Raw genomic sequence first — 15625 nt, forward strand, 5'->3', positions numbered from 1 at the left:
ATATATTGAAGCTGATTCAGAATTTTAGCTTGATTATGATCCTAGCTTTAAGATTTTGTCATGAAATTCATTATATTTTTAAAATGATTGGTTAAAAATGAGTATGCACACATATCTTGCTTAACTTTTTTTTTTTTAAAAGATTCAATTCACACGTCGCACTAGACTCATTTGGCCATGAGTACTTTTGATTTTTTTCTGAATTTTACTTATTTGAAAATGAGCGTTTAGTCATTAAAAATACAACTTGAAGTTGTATTTGAAATTTAAAAAACACTAAAACCCTGTTTTCACTTTTAATACATTCGAATAACCAATTATTCTTTGCAAAAAGTATAACCAAACACAACTTCATCTTTAACTCTAACTTCAAAATTTCAAATAAAGAGAAAAATATTTGATTTTCATGACCAAATGCCTACTAAAATTGTTGATCAGTTAGTAGTCGAAGTTTATTGACCGATTAGTTTAAAGGCGTGTCTAATTGAGGATGAGTAAATAATTTTATTTTTTATGTGTCGAGGCTTGAATTCATGAAATTTAGTTATTAAGGGGTTAGAATAATCTAAATTGTCCTTCTGTGTGCGTATGTTTTAAGCTGCATTTAGTTTACCAACTCAAGTTCATGAATATATGTATTTTAATTACGGGAAAAGGGTCAAATTTACTCCTCTACTATGTGAAAAGGATCAAATTTGTCTTTCGTTATACTTTGGATCTAAATATACTCTTAACGTTAACTAAATGGTTCAAATATACCCCTCCACCGCAGTGGCGGAGTCAGAATTTTCATCCAGGGGGTTCAAAAATTCTAAAAGGTAAATATACGAAGAAGTCAGGGGGTTCAACATCTATTATATATACATAATAAAATAATTTTAACTTTAAAAATACACTGTAATTTTTCGCCGAGGGGGTTCGGATGAACCCCCTGGACATAAGCTGGCTCCGCCCCTGCTCCACCGTTAAAATTATCCAAGGTGGATGCTCAATCTCACATGGCACTGCCAGTTTGATGACGTGGACACACATGGCATGTCACCTCACCACTCTCCGCCCATTTACCCAATCCTCCTCCTCTTCTTCTTTCACCACCAGTGCCACGATCAACACCACCATGACATCCTCCATTTTTTAAAGGTCCATTTCTCCCTTGGTTCCTTTGTGTTTAATGTAAGTTCAGTTAGTATCGTGAAATCACATATTATGTGATTTATTGACGCTCTATTTCTTGAGTTCGGTTATTGTCAAATGGTTCTTGAATGTCTGGCAGTTTTTTTAAATGAGATGATAATTCTTAGTTTCTGTTCGATTTGAGTTATATTAGATAAAATAAGATGACTGTACGTGAAAATGCATATTGATTGAATGTCAAAATAGTTTTCAAATACTAGTTAAATTACTTGAGCAAATGGAATTGCTGAGTGACTGAGTCTTCCAATTAAATGGTCATACAACGATTTGATTAAAATGAAAAGTATAGTTCGGCATGGTGGTTGAGTGAAGGTATAATTGCTGAAAATGATGGTCAATTTGATGGTGGCACTGGTGGTGGAAGAAGAAGAGGGGGAGTGGGTAAATGGATGGAGAGTGGTGAGGCGGCATGCCATGTATTATCAAGTCATCAAAAAGGCAGTGCCACGTGAGATTAAGCATCCACCTTGGACAATTTTAACGGTAGAGGGGTATATTTGAACCATTTTATTAACATTAAGGGTATATTTGAATCCAAAGTATAACGAAGGTAAATTTAATCATTTTCTCATAGTAGAGGGGTAAATTTGACCCTTTCCCTTTAATTATTATGTTTCCAAGTTCACAGATAGTTCTGCTTTCATTAATTTACCAAGGAAATAGAAATGAATTAGTAGGGGGTTAGAAAAGAAAAAAATAAAATGCCACAGTCACTTATCTAAAAGTAGGTGAGGATTATTTTTCATTTAATTTGAACAACTGGTTAACATGACATCTTAATACTTTTGACACATTTTATATGAAGCAGCAGTTATTACTATTTGAATAGTCAAACTTGGTTGCACTTTTTTAACATTTTAAATGCTTTTAATTATAAATTTGTGATTTATAATACTTTAGTATATGTTAGTTTTTATCTCTCTAAATTAATTTTAAAAAATAAAATAACGAATCAATGTGCAAAATTAGATCAAAATAAAAAAAAGTTGATTCACCTACTCTGATTTTTCTTTTTTGGGATGGTTAGAGTTTATCATTCTTAATTTGTCCTTTCTTCATTTAGTAAAATCAACTATTTTATGCTCTTATCATGTTTCATTATTTTTTAAACTTTCAAATTTCTAAAAAGAAAAAAACAAACTTTTCAATTTAGAGTAATCTTCATGTCGAGGAATAGTTTTCGATATTACTTCTTTAGTGATTTTACGCGATTTAAATTTAGTTGAGTGCAAAGCAATACCGAATACAAGTGAAAAAAAAATATTGATTTTTCTTTTCAAGTTTCACTCGCATATAAGAGTGTAAGCTTAGTAATTAACAAAGTGACCACTGGTTCAGTTTCAATAGACACAACTGCTAAGTTGATTTCTTTCTATCTATTCAAATTTTGGGGGGATAACTAGAGTTATTCAATACTTATAATTGTGAGGTAGTAGATAACTATCTTTATTTCAAATTATATATCATGTTTCTATTTTATTATATTTATATATCATCTTCTCATAATTGAAGTGTTTGTAATCCTCAAGAATAATTCCTATCCCTCTGTCCTAAAATATGCGCAACTTAGGAATTTTTTTTTCCTAAAATAAAGGTTATCTTAGAAATTCAAGATAAAAATTGATATTTCAAACTATTCCTTTAGCATTAAAGAAATATTCCTCTTTAATATTACTCAATTCTAAAAAAAAAATCTAATAAATAGGGGAATATAGTAAACTCCACATTTTATTTATTGATTTCTTAATGAGCGTGATTTTTTGCTAAAGTGATACTTCCACCGTCCCAATTTATGTGATACTTTCCTTTTTTGGACAGTCAATTTGACTAAATTAAACTAGATTAACTACATGAAAAATACTATAAATTGTAATTTTTTGATATAATTTAATGAAAAAATACATCTTAAAAATATTAATCAAAGTTCATACAATTTAACAAAAATTGAGACGGACGAAGTACTACTTATTTTGGACGAAGGGAGAATAGGATTTTTTTTTCTTTTTTCGGTCATGAAAGAGAGTATAATTCTAAGTTTCACTTTAAAGGTGAAAATCCATTTTTACCCTTATTATTCACATTCAATTCAATTTTCATTAATTTTTTTAATTTACATGTAGATTTTCCTAATCAAGGTACTTCCTTCTTCCTTCCTCTTTTAATCTTTCTTCTACTTTGAATTTAAAGAACAGAAAGAAGATTAAAAATGGAGTCAACAATTTACAAAGGAAACATTTAGTCAAAAGTCAAACCTGTTGTCCTTCCCTTTCCGTCTCTCGTCATCTACTTCTGACCAAATCCTACCCTACCTACCCCCCCTTATACCGCCCTACCCCCATATGTCTACTTCTTAATTTCCATTTTTTCCACTTTTTTTCAGCTCAAAAAAAAAAAAAAAGGGGTAGTATGGAAGAGGAATTTGATATGAAGAGAATTGAAGTAAAAGCAATGGAAGCTTTGGGTTGTGGATTTGATTTTGCAAGTGATTTCAGGCTAAAGTTTGTAAAAAGATGTAGAAATGGTGGGGGTAGATTGGTAATTTTGGATGAGAAGAATAGAAGAAATATTGTTGTACCTAGTGGTGTTACTATTCCAGATGTCTCTGAAAATATTAAGTGTGACAAAGGTGACCATATTCGTTTCAAGTCTGATGTTCTTGAATTTAATCAGGTGACTCTTTTACCCCTCTCTTTTTAATTAGATTATTATTATTATTGAATTGGTTGATTTTTTTTTTTTTAAATTGTATGATTTGGATTAATGATAATTGGGTTGTGAAACTCGCGAAAAAGTGATAGTTTAGGTGTGTTTTTTTACCATTAACTCGAACACAATTGAAAAAAATTCAAGTCTGATGTTCTTGAATTTAATCAGTGACATTTTTACCCCTCCTTTTTTAATGGTTATTTGCTTGGTTAATTGTATGATTTGGATTAAATGAAGTTCTTATGTGAATTAGTTTTGTAGCTTTAATTTGAATGTAGTGAAGTAAGTTAAATTTTTTCTCCATGTTGAATTCAGAAATAATGGTAAAAGATATATCTGAGTTATCACTTTTTTTGCGAGGTTCGCACTCCAGCTATCGGCTGTTCCCTTTTTCTACCATCCATGCATTAAAACTCACCTAGTTGAGTAGATGGTGATAGTTCAGGTAGGGAATAGCTGACAGTTGGCCTAGTTAGCTTTGAGATGTGTTTTAATACATAGATGGTGATAGTTCCGGTAGGAAAAGGGAACAACTGATAGTTGAGTGTGAAACTTGTGAAAAAAGTGATAGTTGAGGTGTATTTTTGACCGTTAGCTCTTGAATTTATGATGGAAAGTGGAAGTGTATTGTTGCATTTGATCAAGTTCAAATTTTTAGACAAGTTGTGTGGTTAAATTGGTGAATTTATTTTCTCAATTGTGTTGTAGAATTTTTCTTTGAGGTGTGCTAGGATCGATCTTGTTATGAAATGTTCTTGGTGGTGTGATATATAGGATGGTATATTGAACTATTTTGTGCTAGTAAATTAAGATGAAATTGATCACTCGAACACTTGGCTTAATGAGTGCTAAAAGAAGAGAAGTTGTTCTAATGACCATTGCAATTGCTTGTTTAAGAAATGCCCGATCACAACTTGTTTGGGAGTAATGTGTATTTGTTATAACCACAAAACTCTTGTGGGGTCTTAATTATTCTCGCTGATGGCCAATTCAAGTTGGGTAGAGTCATTAAATCTTACTGATTAATTTTGTCAAGGTTTTAAAACAATTAGTCCTTTCGTTTCATTTCATATGATAATCGTTCCTTTCTGGTCTGTTCCAAAAAATGGCATCTTTATATATTTTATATTTTTAATGTTTTCTCTTTACTTGATGAAAAAGAAAATATTTATATATTCTTTAATTCTTTTTATTTACTGAATGTAATGTACTGCTTTCCGTATCGCATTATTGTTACTGCTTTCATTTCTTTATTCCCTTTTCAAACTACTTTACTTGAGCCGAGGGTCTATCAGAAACAACCTTTCTATCTCTACGAGGTGGGGGTAAGGTCTGCAAACACTCTACCCTCCCCAGACCCCACCTGTGGGATTATACTGGGTATGTTGTTGTCGTTGTTTAATTCCTTTTTTTTTTTCCTTAACGACTTCCTCTCATAGGACTATAAACCTAGAAGAAGCCAAGTGAAACTTGAGTGAATTTAGAACGAGATTTGTTATATAGGTATAATAAAACATATTTTTTGCTGCATTGACAATGGAAAAAAAGAAAAGAAAAATCAGAGTCATCTTTAGAGTTGTTTTTTGTTGAGCATGCTATTGGCTTTCTCATTTGCTCCAACATTTTCTCAAATCTTCATTGCAGATGTCAGCATTACTTAATCAAAAATCATCGGTTCAAGGAAAGGTTCCATCGGGCTATCTAAATGCCATTTTTGATTTAAGCGGAGCTTGGTTGAATGATTCAGCAGATGCTAAATACCTGGCTTTTGATGGTTATTTTGTCTCCTTGTACTATTTACACCTGACAGCATCGCCATTAGTACTCCAAGACCAAGTAAAGAAAGCTGTTCCACCGCATTGGGATCCAGCATCTTTATCCAGGTAACTTCTCCATTCCACTCTGTACTTTCTTTGCTTAATTGGACAAATAGCTGCTTGTGAGTTCTAACAGGCAAAGCACAATTTTTTAAAATATCGTCAGATAGCCTTTGAGGAAATCTGTTAACTGATGTATTTGTGATTTTATCTTTTTGTCATATCAAAATTGCGCAAAACTCTATGATCAACTTGCCTCGGATTAGTTGCTTTCTATAAACCTTTTGGATGAGATTATCATAAGGAAAGAATATACCTACTAGAAACAATTGTAGTTCACATTTTGTTCATTTCCTTTTCTTTATGATATACTTTTATTGTTGATGTTAAAATATCAGGTATCTGTTTGTTTTAAAATGATGACATGCTGCATGCCCAGCCTCTGATAATTGATCATGCATCCTGCAATTCCTCCCACCTTCAGTTATTGGTGTCTTAAAACCATTTTATTTCATAAATGACACTGATGAATATCAGAAAAGCTGGAAAAAAGCATCTTTAAAGTTACTTCCTCTGACCCAAAAAGAATGATAAGGTTTGACGTATGATGTCAAAAGATCTAAATTTTGGTGTAAAAACAGAAACCAACTCCCTCAGTTCTTCTTTTTGATATATATATAATTTACATAGTTAAAGACTACGCAAACATAGTAGAAGTCACAGTATTCTATAACTTATAAATATTTGAAAAATGTCTAAAATCATTGTACTCAAAAAAAGACATCTGTCTAAAATTTGTAGCCAAACAAAGAACCATTTGCGCCTCCAAATAGTACTAGTGTCATATAAATTGGACAGAGGAGTACTATTAAGTAGCATTGTTCCTCCTTAAATGGCATGTAGCTAAGAGTATTTTAGATATGAGCTCTAAAGAAATTCAGTTTTCTAGAGCTGTCTTCTCTGATGTAAGTCCTTCAAGGAAAACAGATCTCCTAATTAATGATTATCAGATGTATTTGTGCATCTGTATGGTAGTGTTTGGAGATGCATTTACGTTTCATGTGATTTCTAATTTGACAGTTCTTACCAGATTTATCCAGACTTATGGGACCCACATAATTGTGGGTATGGGTGTTGGAGGCCAGGACCTACTTTGCGTTAAGCAAAAATCATCTTCAGCAGTTCCTTCTGCTGAACTAAAAGCACATTTGGATGATCTTGGAGATTGTCTTTTTTCTGATGAAACGAGTCCTCTGCCTGAGAGGATTTCAAAAGAGGGCAAAAAGAAGGTATTTTACACTCACTAGAATATGCACTTAATTTGTTTTTGGGTATGTTCTAATATTCATGCACATAAGTTGAGCCAATCAATTTATGATGGACTTCTCTTTCAAATCTATAGGTCCCCGAGGTATTCAGTCGCATGTTGCAGTCACATACCATGCAATTTACTAGCATAACAGAGACATCAAGCAAAGATGTAAGTCACTCTCTGAATTTTTGTGTTCTGAAATGAGAAAATGACAAAAATGTTCCTTTATGTTTGAGGGTAGGTTCAAAATAGTCCCTTAAGTATGCACTGAACAGTTTTAGTCCTTAAGTTTGCCAAAAGTGAACACTTTTAGTCTCTGTCAAATACTATAACAATTTATGTTCGTTAGATTCGGCAGTGACAATGATAAAAAGTTTGACCATAAACACCAAGAAAGACCCATCAAATCCTAAAATATGCAACAAAAAAACTGCACTAGACACTAAAAAGATATAAAAATAGCAGAAATTACACTTCACAAAGTTGTACCAGACTTGTTTACCTGATCAAAAAAAAAAAAAAAAAGTTGCAGCAAACTTTAGAAATAAATTAAAATAGCATAAACTAAAAGTGTACCTCTAAATGTGAGTTCCTGCTATTTTTTCTGTAGTTCCCGTCAAATCTGACAGACAGAGTTCAGTAATATTTAACGGAGACAAAAAGTGTTAACTTTTGGCAAACTTAAAAGGACAAAAACTGTTCAATGCATACTTAAGGGACTATTTTGAACCTACCCTCAAAGACAAGGGACCATTTTTGTTATTTTCTTTTATGAAATGGAAGAAGTGCTAGTCATGATAAGGTATTAACAGATAATGTGGATCAGGGTCTCACTATAATTTGGTCAAAAAGAGGTGGTGATGTGTTCGCACAAAGCCACTCGAAGTGGCTTCAGACCGTGGCTGCTTACCCTGATGGCATACTCTTCAGACTTGTACCCATTACTTCGCTCCTAACAGGAATCCCAGGAAGCGGTTATCTTAGCCATGCGATAAATTTATATCTACGCTGTAAGTATTTCATAGTCTTTTGTAGATAAGACACACATTTCCTATCCATTAGTTATGCATAATCAGATTAGAAGGTGCATTACTGCCTCTCTATGTATAAATAAATAAATAAATAGCGTGTTTTCGAGACTGTTCTTGCAGATATTTTTTCTAATTGGGTTTTAGGGATTTGTATAGCATTCAGTAATAGTTAATTGGTTCTAAGTCAATCCTTAACAATCAAGCACACTAAGAGCCCGTTTGGATTGGCTTATAAGTTGCATATAAGTTGCTTATAAGCTGTTTTCAGCTTTTTTGAGTGTTTGGCTGGCCAGCTTAAAGTCATTTTGTGCTTAAAATAAGCTCAAAAAAATAATGAGGCCCATTTGACTTAGATTATCTAAAGCAGCTTATAAGCTGAAAACAGCTTATAAGCCAAAAAAAATAAGTTAGACTACCCCAACTTATTTTTTTTAGCTTATAAGCTGTTTGCAGCTTATAGGCATAAGCCCATCCAAACAGGCTCTAACTTAGGTGGGACTTTTGTTTTCCAAATAAAAGAGACTAATATCAAGTCATTATTGTGGAATATGAGCTAAATTAATCATTAATGAATTCGGGTAGGTTATAATCTTTTTTAGATTTATGATGAGTTAGGTGCAAGTCAAACTTTTACATGGGTGCTGTTCAATGTAGTACAAACAGTGTAGTTTTTGGTGATGTTCAACTTGTTCTTCTTAGACTTCTGTTTGGATAAAAATGAGAGTCAACTAGTTCTGATTGGCCAAAAAATGGAAGTGCAAAAAAGTTATTGTAAGCCAAGGTACCTTAAAGTAACCTTTTTGCATCCACCTCTTCTGATCAGAAGAAATTAGACTTTAACCTACAACTATCTTAAATTTGGTCCATGCAAGTCCAAATTAGAGATTTTGAAAGATTTCAAGAATTTCCTTTGGCCTAATTTTTCTTACCGAATATTAATGTTGAGATTTTCCACTATGTTTAGAAATTCATAAAGAGCAAAGTACCTTTTTGGCTATCATGTAGTGTTAATCATTTTCTTTTCATAGTTGAGCATTTATTTGTAAACTAGTAGTAGTTCTAACTCTGCAGTATTTTACTGTGGATAAACAAGGCTGTCTTGTGACATGGAAACAATTTGATAGAAATTTGTTTTGTACATTTATTCTGAGACACTTTCTTTTGTCTTGTGATTACTCTCTCTTTGACATCCTCTTGAATTCTTCAGCATATTTACTTACCTTGCACAAGAAATAATTTTACATATAGAAAATGTGAGGAACCTGGTTTATTAATAAATTCTAGTATCAAGCATATTTCTTAAAATCACAAGTTTATCTTTTTCATTTCTGCTCATGAAAGATGACGGTAGTGTGGTTTCATCCTCAGATAAGCCTGCTTTAGAGGATTTACAGTGTTTCCTTGAGTTTCAAGTTCCTAGCCAATGGGCACCGTTGTTTTGCGACCTGCCTCTTAGTCATCAAAGAAGAGTGGCATCTTGCCCTGCGTTGCAGTTCAGTTTATTCGGCCCAAGGCTTTGTGTGAGCCCCACCCAGGTACTTCTTGGTGTTGCTTTCTTAGCAAAAAGACCACTTCTTTATTACAAATTTACAAGTACAAGAAAAGTTGGACTATATGTGCTTTGTTTCAATGAAAAATTGGGTTGGCCATGGCTTCTAATGCACTGGTTGGATAGTGGAAACTCAAACATGGAAAGGTTTCTAGTAGGGGTGTCAAATGGGCTGGTTGGGCTGTATTTGGACAGGTCAAAATGGGCTGAGTTAATAAATGGGCAGGTTACTATTCCGCTCAAAAATTACTTGGGTTGAAATGGGTTGGGCTAAAATGGGCTAAAAAGTGGGTCATAACCCAACCCGACCAATTCTTACCAAGTCTTAATTTCTTTGTTTGTTCTTTTATAATTTTAAGTACCTAGTAAAATTATTTTGTTTCTTTACTATAGCTATATATAAAATATCAAATAAAAAAAAATCTTTTTGAAAATATTTGGACAAGGTTTCTATGGGTCAATTTGTTTTTGGTTTTTTTTTTTTTTTTGGGGGGGGGGGGGGGGGGGGGGGGTTTCATGTTTTCATAGGCTAATTGTGCCACACCTACTTCTTATGCACTGGTTGCATAATGGAAGCTCAAACATGGAAAAGTGTCTAACCATCCAGAATCAAAAATCATTAGACTACAATCATATACCATCTTGTGCTTTTTTTTTTTTTTTTAAACGATAAATGGCTCTAGTCTGAAGATTGATGTTCCTGATGACAACGGATGACCAACATGTTTCTTCTAACTTGTAGGTTACAAGTGGTCAAAAGCCCGTCATTGGTTTGCGTTTGTATTTAGAAGGGAAGAAATGCAACCAGCTAGCTATACATGTACAACATCTTTCTAGTTTACCAAACATTATGGCATCCAAGTGTGCTAATAACCCAACTTTACGCAAGCCATGTCAGTGGCGAGGGTCCGATGATTATGAATCTAGCGACCAATTTTTAGAACCCATCAGATGGCAGAGATATTCCAATGTGTGCTCATCTGTAGTTAAGCATGATCCGAGCTGGATGCAAGGCGACGAGACAAGTGGCGTATTTGTGGTAACTGGGGCCCACCTTATCAGCAAAGGGAAGTGGCCTAAGACGGTGCTTCACCTGCGTTTACTTTTCACCCATCTTCCCAACTGCACAATACGAAAGACAGAGTGGGCAGCTACACCAGAGGGTACTCATAGGTCAAGTTTCTTGACAAATATCAGCACAACTTTTACGTTCACTCAACGAACAAAGGCAGATGCTGCACCAAAGCAGCTTCCTGCTGCTCTTAACTCGGGTGTATATCCGGATGGACCCCCAGTACCAGTTCGATCAACAAAGCTGCTCAAGTATGTAGATACAGCTGAGATTGCACGAGGGCCATATGACACTCCTGGACATTGGTTGGTAACTGCTGCTAAGCTTGTTACAGAAGGCGGGAAGATAGGTTTGCATGTCAAGTTTGCATTATTAGATTTCTTAAATGAATCATAGTTTCATTTGTGTACATATTTTGGGGTAGCCTTGTCCCATTTTTTCCGGTTACATTTAATCTTAAGCTTTCGATGTCTTGATGATATAGCATATTGTTTATCCAAGAAATGGCAAACAGGGGAGGGAAATATATACTATTGTACAAAAGAAATTAGTGAAAGGAATGGAGTATTCTTTGTTCTTTTACCTTTTCATTTCTTTAAAAAGATTTAAGACATTCTAAATTATGGAGGCATAGAATAATAATTTTGAGGCCTTACTGTTGCAATGGACAAGTTCAGCGACCATACTTGAAATTAACTTGCAATATATTGTGGTTGAAACTTTCAATTTACATGTAGTCCTCTCTTATAGGATACAAAAAATGAATAAAAAACCAAATAGTACATGTAATCAAAGATAGGATATGCCAAGTCTACATAAATAAGAGTCATAATGAAGCCAACAGCTGAAACAGCTATAATAAGCCACCAAACATCTTTGTTCAAGAATATATTCTCAAGGTTAAGGGCTTGAAGGCAGGCTAGGATTGTAAATGCTGTTGCATAAAAAATTGAAATAATAGCAATTATGATCTTTATGGGCAAAGATATGTAGAAATCACTGCTGTAGAACTTGCAAAGAAGAAATGATAATAGAGTGCCCATGGTGAATACTGAACTAAAAAGTGCTGCACCTAAGTAAAACATCAACATCCATAGTTCCTGCTGTACTTTGTCAAGGAGAATAGGTAGGCCAGTTCTCTCTTCAAAACCTCCGGGGACCGTGAAAATCGCGGCGAAGTTGATGGTACAAAGGAGAGTAGAAAGTACAAGTGTAGAATTTGATAGATTTCTAATTGCTGTCTCTGCTTCTTTTCGTACGTGTAAATGGTTTTTCTCGAATATCTCTTCTGCTTTTAAGCCTTTTGAGTTTTTAACATCCCGAAGGCATGGATTTACGTTGTATTTTATGTACTGCAGGAACAATTTTAAGTTAGAAATTATCAAGACATTAGTGATGGTGTATTTTGTTGGAGTTGCATCAAGTGAAAATTAACATATGTAAGCTTCTTGCATGAGAGTCATGGTCTTGTAGTCAATTTTGGACTTTTTTTGGTCTCAAATTAAAGTACATACCAAGTTAAACCAACCCCATTTCTCCTGTGCACTTTTGCTTATGAAACCATTTGTTTATGGTTGTGCCATGCTAGTTGGTCGTGGTGGTGGCTGATGATGGCCAGGTGGTTGGTAATGGAGGTGATTGGTGGCGGCTGGTGGTAGTGGTCGTTCTGTGGTGGAGGTGGTTATGTGGTGGAGGCTGGCGGTGAAGATGGTTGGTGATGTAGGTGGTCGTCAATGGTTCTAGTTAATGGTGGATTGTGTGGTGGAGGTGGTGGCTAGATAGTGGTGACTAGTAGTGGTGTTGACTGGTGGTGATAGTTGGCATTGGTGCATGTACAAATGAAAATCGGTGATGGTGGTTGTGCGGTTGTTGTGGATATAGTAAATTACTATTTGTAAAGTGTCACATTCACAACGGATTTTTAAGTGATAACTACTCAATAATTTCAAGAGTTCGTACAAGATCTTAATGAATCGGACCTATTCAAAACAAATAGTAAGTGATAATAAGAAATAAGTGAAGTTTAAACATCTTACCTTAAACCAAAGGACTCCCCACATCATCATTAACACAGACATCACACACCACACACTTTCAATATGCTCTGTGGTTGATATATAAAATGGTGTCCCAACATTTGCTGCATAATGCAAAATTGTATTCCCATTTTCATCAATGTCTGCCAGCATTCTATTTTTGCTAGCCACTTTTTTGAGCAAATAATCAAACAAAAATCTGTTTTTGTGCTCTGCTGCCATATGAAATATGTTCCTCCCTTTTTCATCCAATGTCTCCACAACTTCAGGGTATTTTTGCAAAATTTCCACCACTAACTCATCAATTTTATTTCTTGATGCTTGTATTAGTGGATCTGGCACAGTGTGAGTATAGCTGCACTCATATTTTTCTACCAACATTTTTGCTAATTTTAGTGCGAGTATATGCTTTTGCTTTGCTTCATCAATAGCTTGTAACCAGGAATTACCTGGAGAAACCAAGATACAAATATGCAAGAAAAATAGAAGTGAGAAATTCATTTCGGCCAATTGAACCTACTCTGGAAAATAATTGCGAATCGCAAAATTATGGATGATGATGTCGGAGTGTACCTAATAGAGACTTGGTAAACGAACACCTCTCAACGCGAACAATGTTAGCGCCAAGTTTTGATTCTTTATATAACGATGGAATACCTGCTAACACAATAAAGTTTAGACTTACTGTTATAGCGGGTAAACTTCAGTTACTTGAATGTGACAAAATCGACATACCTAGTTCCGTGAGTTTAATCACTAGTAAATTAAGTAGAGCTTACCAGAATAGATGATAGTTTCAATCATTTGAACAGGAACAGAAGGTGTTTTGCCTATTTCTGCAAACAAGTAGTTGGATCCACTCCTGAATGACAATCTCTTTGTAGCCAACATATTCAAAGCAGTCATATTCTCATCATCACGTTCGTTCACAATTTCAGGATAGCGATTCACTATATATATTGCCAGATCTGCTAGATGCGAAACAAACAAAAAAAAAAAATTAGTTTGAGCGGGTGAGTATTTCCAAAAAGCATATAAAGAGATTTATAACGCCCAGAACTGCACATTTAATGTGTGGATAACATTCTCGGGGCCCAACTTTGAGTTAACAGAACAACATATTTTTATGTTAAGAAAAACGAATTTCGGACAATATAACGAGACAACTGTCCGTTTCCTCAACCAACGTGGGATACTTGACAAACGTAGAACACCAATATATATATATATATCTACCCATGAAAATGAAGTTCTTGAAATATAACATGACCGTTATTAATGGATAAGATCCCTCCGCCCTTAATCAGAAGTCTCAGCGTCAAGCTTTGGTAATAAAAAATTTCCTGATAGGAAGCGCTTGACCCTTAATGGACCTTACGCGGGAAGACTTCAGATTAGATGGGGCCTAAAGCGAGTACCGGACACCCGGTGAGGAAAATTTTCTTTTTGTTCATTAGTGTAAACCTTACAATAGCAATCATGAGCTACTGCTGCATGAAGCACAGTTTTTCCATCATTCCTCTTCATGCTGAGGTTACTGAAATCACAGTTTGCCAAAATATCAAATACTTCTTTCTCCCCACTTGCAGCTGCAACATAAAGTGGTGTCTCTCCTAAATTGTTTTGCACAAAAACCAAGTCTTTCTCAATTCTCAAAATCCACTGCACCATATCCTTTTTACCTGTCGTCGAAACATAATTAAGTAAATAAAAGCATGATCTCAGTTTTAACAACTTAAACTTTTTAATTAGAAGGTCACACTCCAATATGATACATTTCAGTCTATGAGAGAAGGAAGAGGTCCTGGATTCGAGCGTGTTTGACCCATGAATACAGAATCAGATTCACACGTGATAGAACGTGTTGAAGACATAACTAAATAAATAAAAGTGTGTTCTAGAGATGGTCACGCATTTCAACATTACCAAATCTTGCAGCTTCGTGCAACGGTGTATCTCCATTATTGTTCCTAGTTTCGAGATCTTTACTGCTCAAAGGATCAAGAATTTCGAAACCTTTCAAGTTACCGTTTACGGCAAGAAAGTGAAGGATGGTGTCGCCCCTATTATCAATCGAGGCGACGCCTTCTTCCTTCCAGAAATTGCTTAAAACTTCGGGAGACTGCGGTGCTCCTGATGATGATGCAGCTTTATAAGCTGCTGATCTGCATCTTGCTTTGGCACTGAAGTTGTTCTGCATTTTGCTTCCTTTCGTTCTGGTGATTTTATACTTTTCAGTATATATTTGTGATGAATGAGATTGGCATGTAGCTCCAATTGTACCAGTTATATAATCCTGATTTCTTATACTTCTGTGTGTATGAATCTTCCCCTTGAGAAAACAAATCATGAAAATGGATTGCGTGGTAAGTATATCCATCACTGTATATTGTGGAAAAAGTATGAGATAAGCCACTCAAAAGTGATGGAAATATATCATGGCCCCATCACCTTTTGCAGCCACTTTAAATTAGAGATAATGGTAAAAAACACACCGGAATTATCATTTTTTCACAAATACACCCAAATATGCAGCTGTTCAGCTCTCGAAAATACAGATAGTTGGGGTGTGAAACTCGCTAAAAAGTAATAGTTAAGGTGTGTTTTTGACTATTAACTCATTAAATTACTGAAGAATGAGTAATACTGAGCCGTGGAGGAAAATCGGCAGTCCAAATTAGGAGTGATGCATTCATACTGAAAGATATTATTATGAATACATTACCGCCGAGTGTAACTTAAATCTTATTCGAATTTTAAGTTTGATCAATCGACAGGATAAAAATATTTACACATTTAGATTATATATAAAGTAATTACAGATAAATTTCTATAATAAGCATTAATTAGTAACCTAATAAAATAATAATTGACCTACTATATAACAAATTAAATTACATTGATAATG

At 34.4% G+C, this 15625-nt stretch overlaps 2 protein-coding genes across 3 annotated transcripts; one reads left to right on the plus strand and one right to left on the minus strand.

Annotated features, from left to right (window-relative positions):
- Nucleotides 1-3325: 3325 nt before the first annotated feature.
- On the plus strand, nt 3326-11263 carry LOC132608890 (MACPF domain-containing protein At4g24290-like). The gene is made up of 7 exons (XM_060322667.1): nt 3326-3864; nt 5545-5783; nt 6808-7006; nt 7120-7197; nt 7856-8039; nt 9429-9595; nt 10352-11263. Exons 1-7 carry the CDS (start codon nt 3601-3603, stop codon nt 11075-11077), a joined length of 1857 nt encoding a protein of 618 aa, XP_060178650.1. The 5' UTR covers nt 3326-3600; the 3' UTR covers nt 11078-11263.
- A 101-nt stretch (nt 11264-11364) lies between these two features.
- On the minus strand, nt 11365-15097 carry LOC132608889 (uncharacterized). 2 transcript variants are annotated; one of them, XM_060322666.1, is made up of 6 exons: nt 14644-15097; nt 14187-14399; nt 13497-13688; nt 13291-13374; nt 12718-13166; nt 11365-12033 (listed from the first exon to the last, which is right to left on the minus strand). In XM_060322666.1, the coding sequence occupies exons 1-6, from the start codon at nt 15095-15097 to the stop codon at nt 11404-11406; spliced, it is 2022 nt and encodes a 673-aa protein (XP_060178649.1). In that variant the 3' UTR covers nt 11365-11403. The 2 variants fall into 2 exon arrangements, with proteins under 2 accessions (XP_060178649.1, XP_060178648.1); XM_060322665.1 differs by having other exon boundaries at nt 13291-13377.
- Between the last annotated feature and the right edge of the window lie 528 nt (nt 15098-15625).

This window comes from Lycium barbarum, chromosome 9, assembly GCF_019175385.1.
Source record: "Lycium barbarum isolate Lr01 chromosome 9, ASM1917538v2, whole genome shotgun sequence".
In the NCBI taxonomy this organism is placed as follows: Eukaryota; Viridiplantae; Streptophyta; class Magnoliopsida; order Solanales; family Solanaceae; genus Lycium; species Lycium barbarum.

What these genes read in the sequence shown, in the direction of transcription:
- LOC132608890 (XM_060322667.1), top strand. Translation starts at nt 3,601, where the DNA reads ATGGAAGAGGAATTTGATATGAAGAGAATTGAAGTAAAAGCAATGGAA. An exon ending in CAAAAGAGGGCAAAAAGAAG is followed by an intron (nt 7,007 to 7,119) that starts GTATTTTACACT and finishes TCAAATCTATAG; the next exon opens with GTCCCCGAGGTATTCAGTCG. An exon ending in TTTGTGTGAGCCCCACCCAG is followed by an intron (nt 9,596 to 10,351) that starts GTACTTCTTGGT and finishes TCTAACTTGTAG; the next exon opens with GTTACAAGTGGTCAAAAGCC.
- LOC132608889 (XM_060322665.1), bottom strand. Translation starts at nt 15,097, where the DNA reads ATGGATATACTTACCACGCAATCCATTTTCATGATTTGTTTTCTCAAG. An exon ending in GCACGAAGCTGCAAGATTTG is followed by an intron (nt 14,400 to 14,643) that starts GTAATGTTGAAA and finishes TTTCGACGACAG; the next exon opens with GTAAAAAGGATATGGTGCAG. An exon ending in GTTTACCAAGTCTCTATTAG is followed by an intron (nt 13,167 to 13,290) that starts GTACACTCCGAC and finishes TGGTTTCTCCAG; the next exon opens with GTAATTCCTGGTTACAAGCT.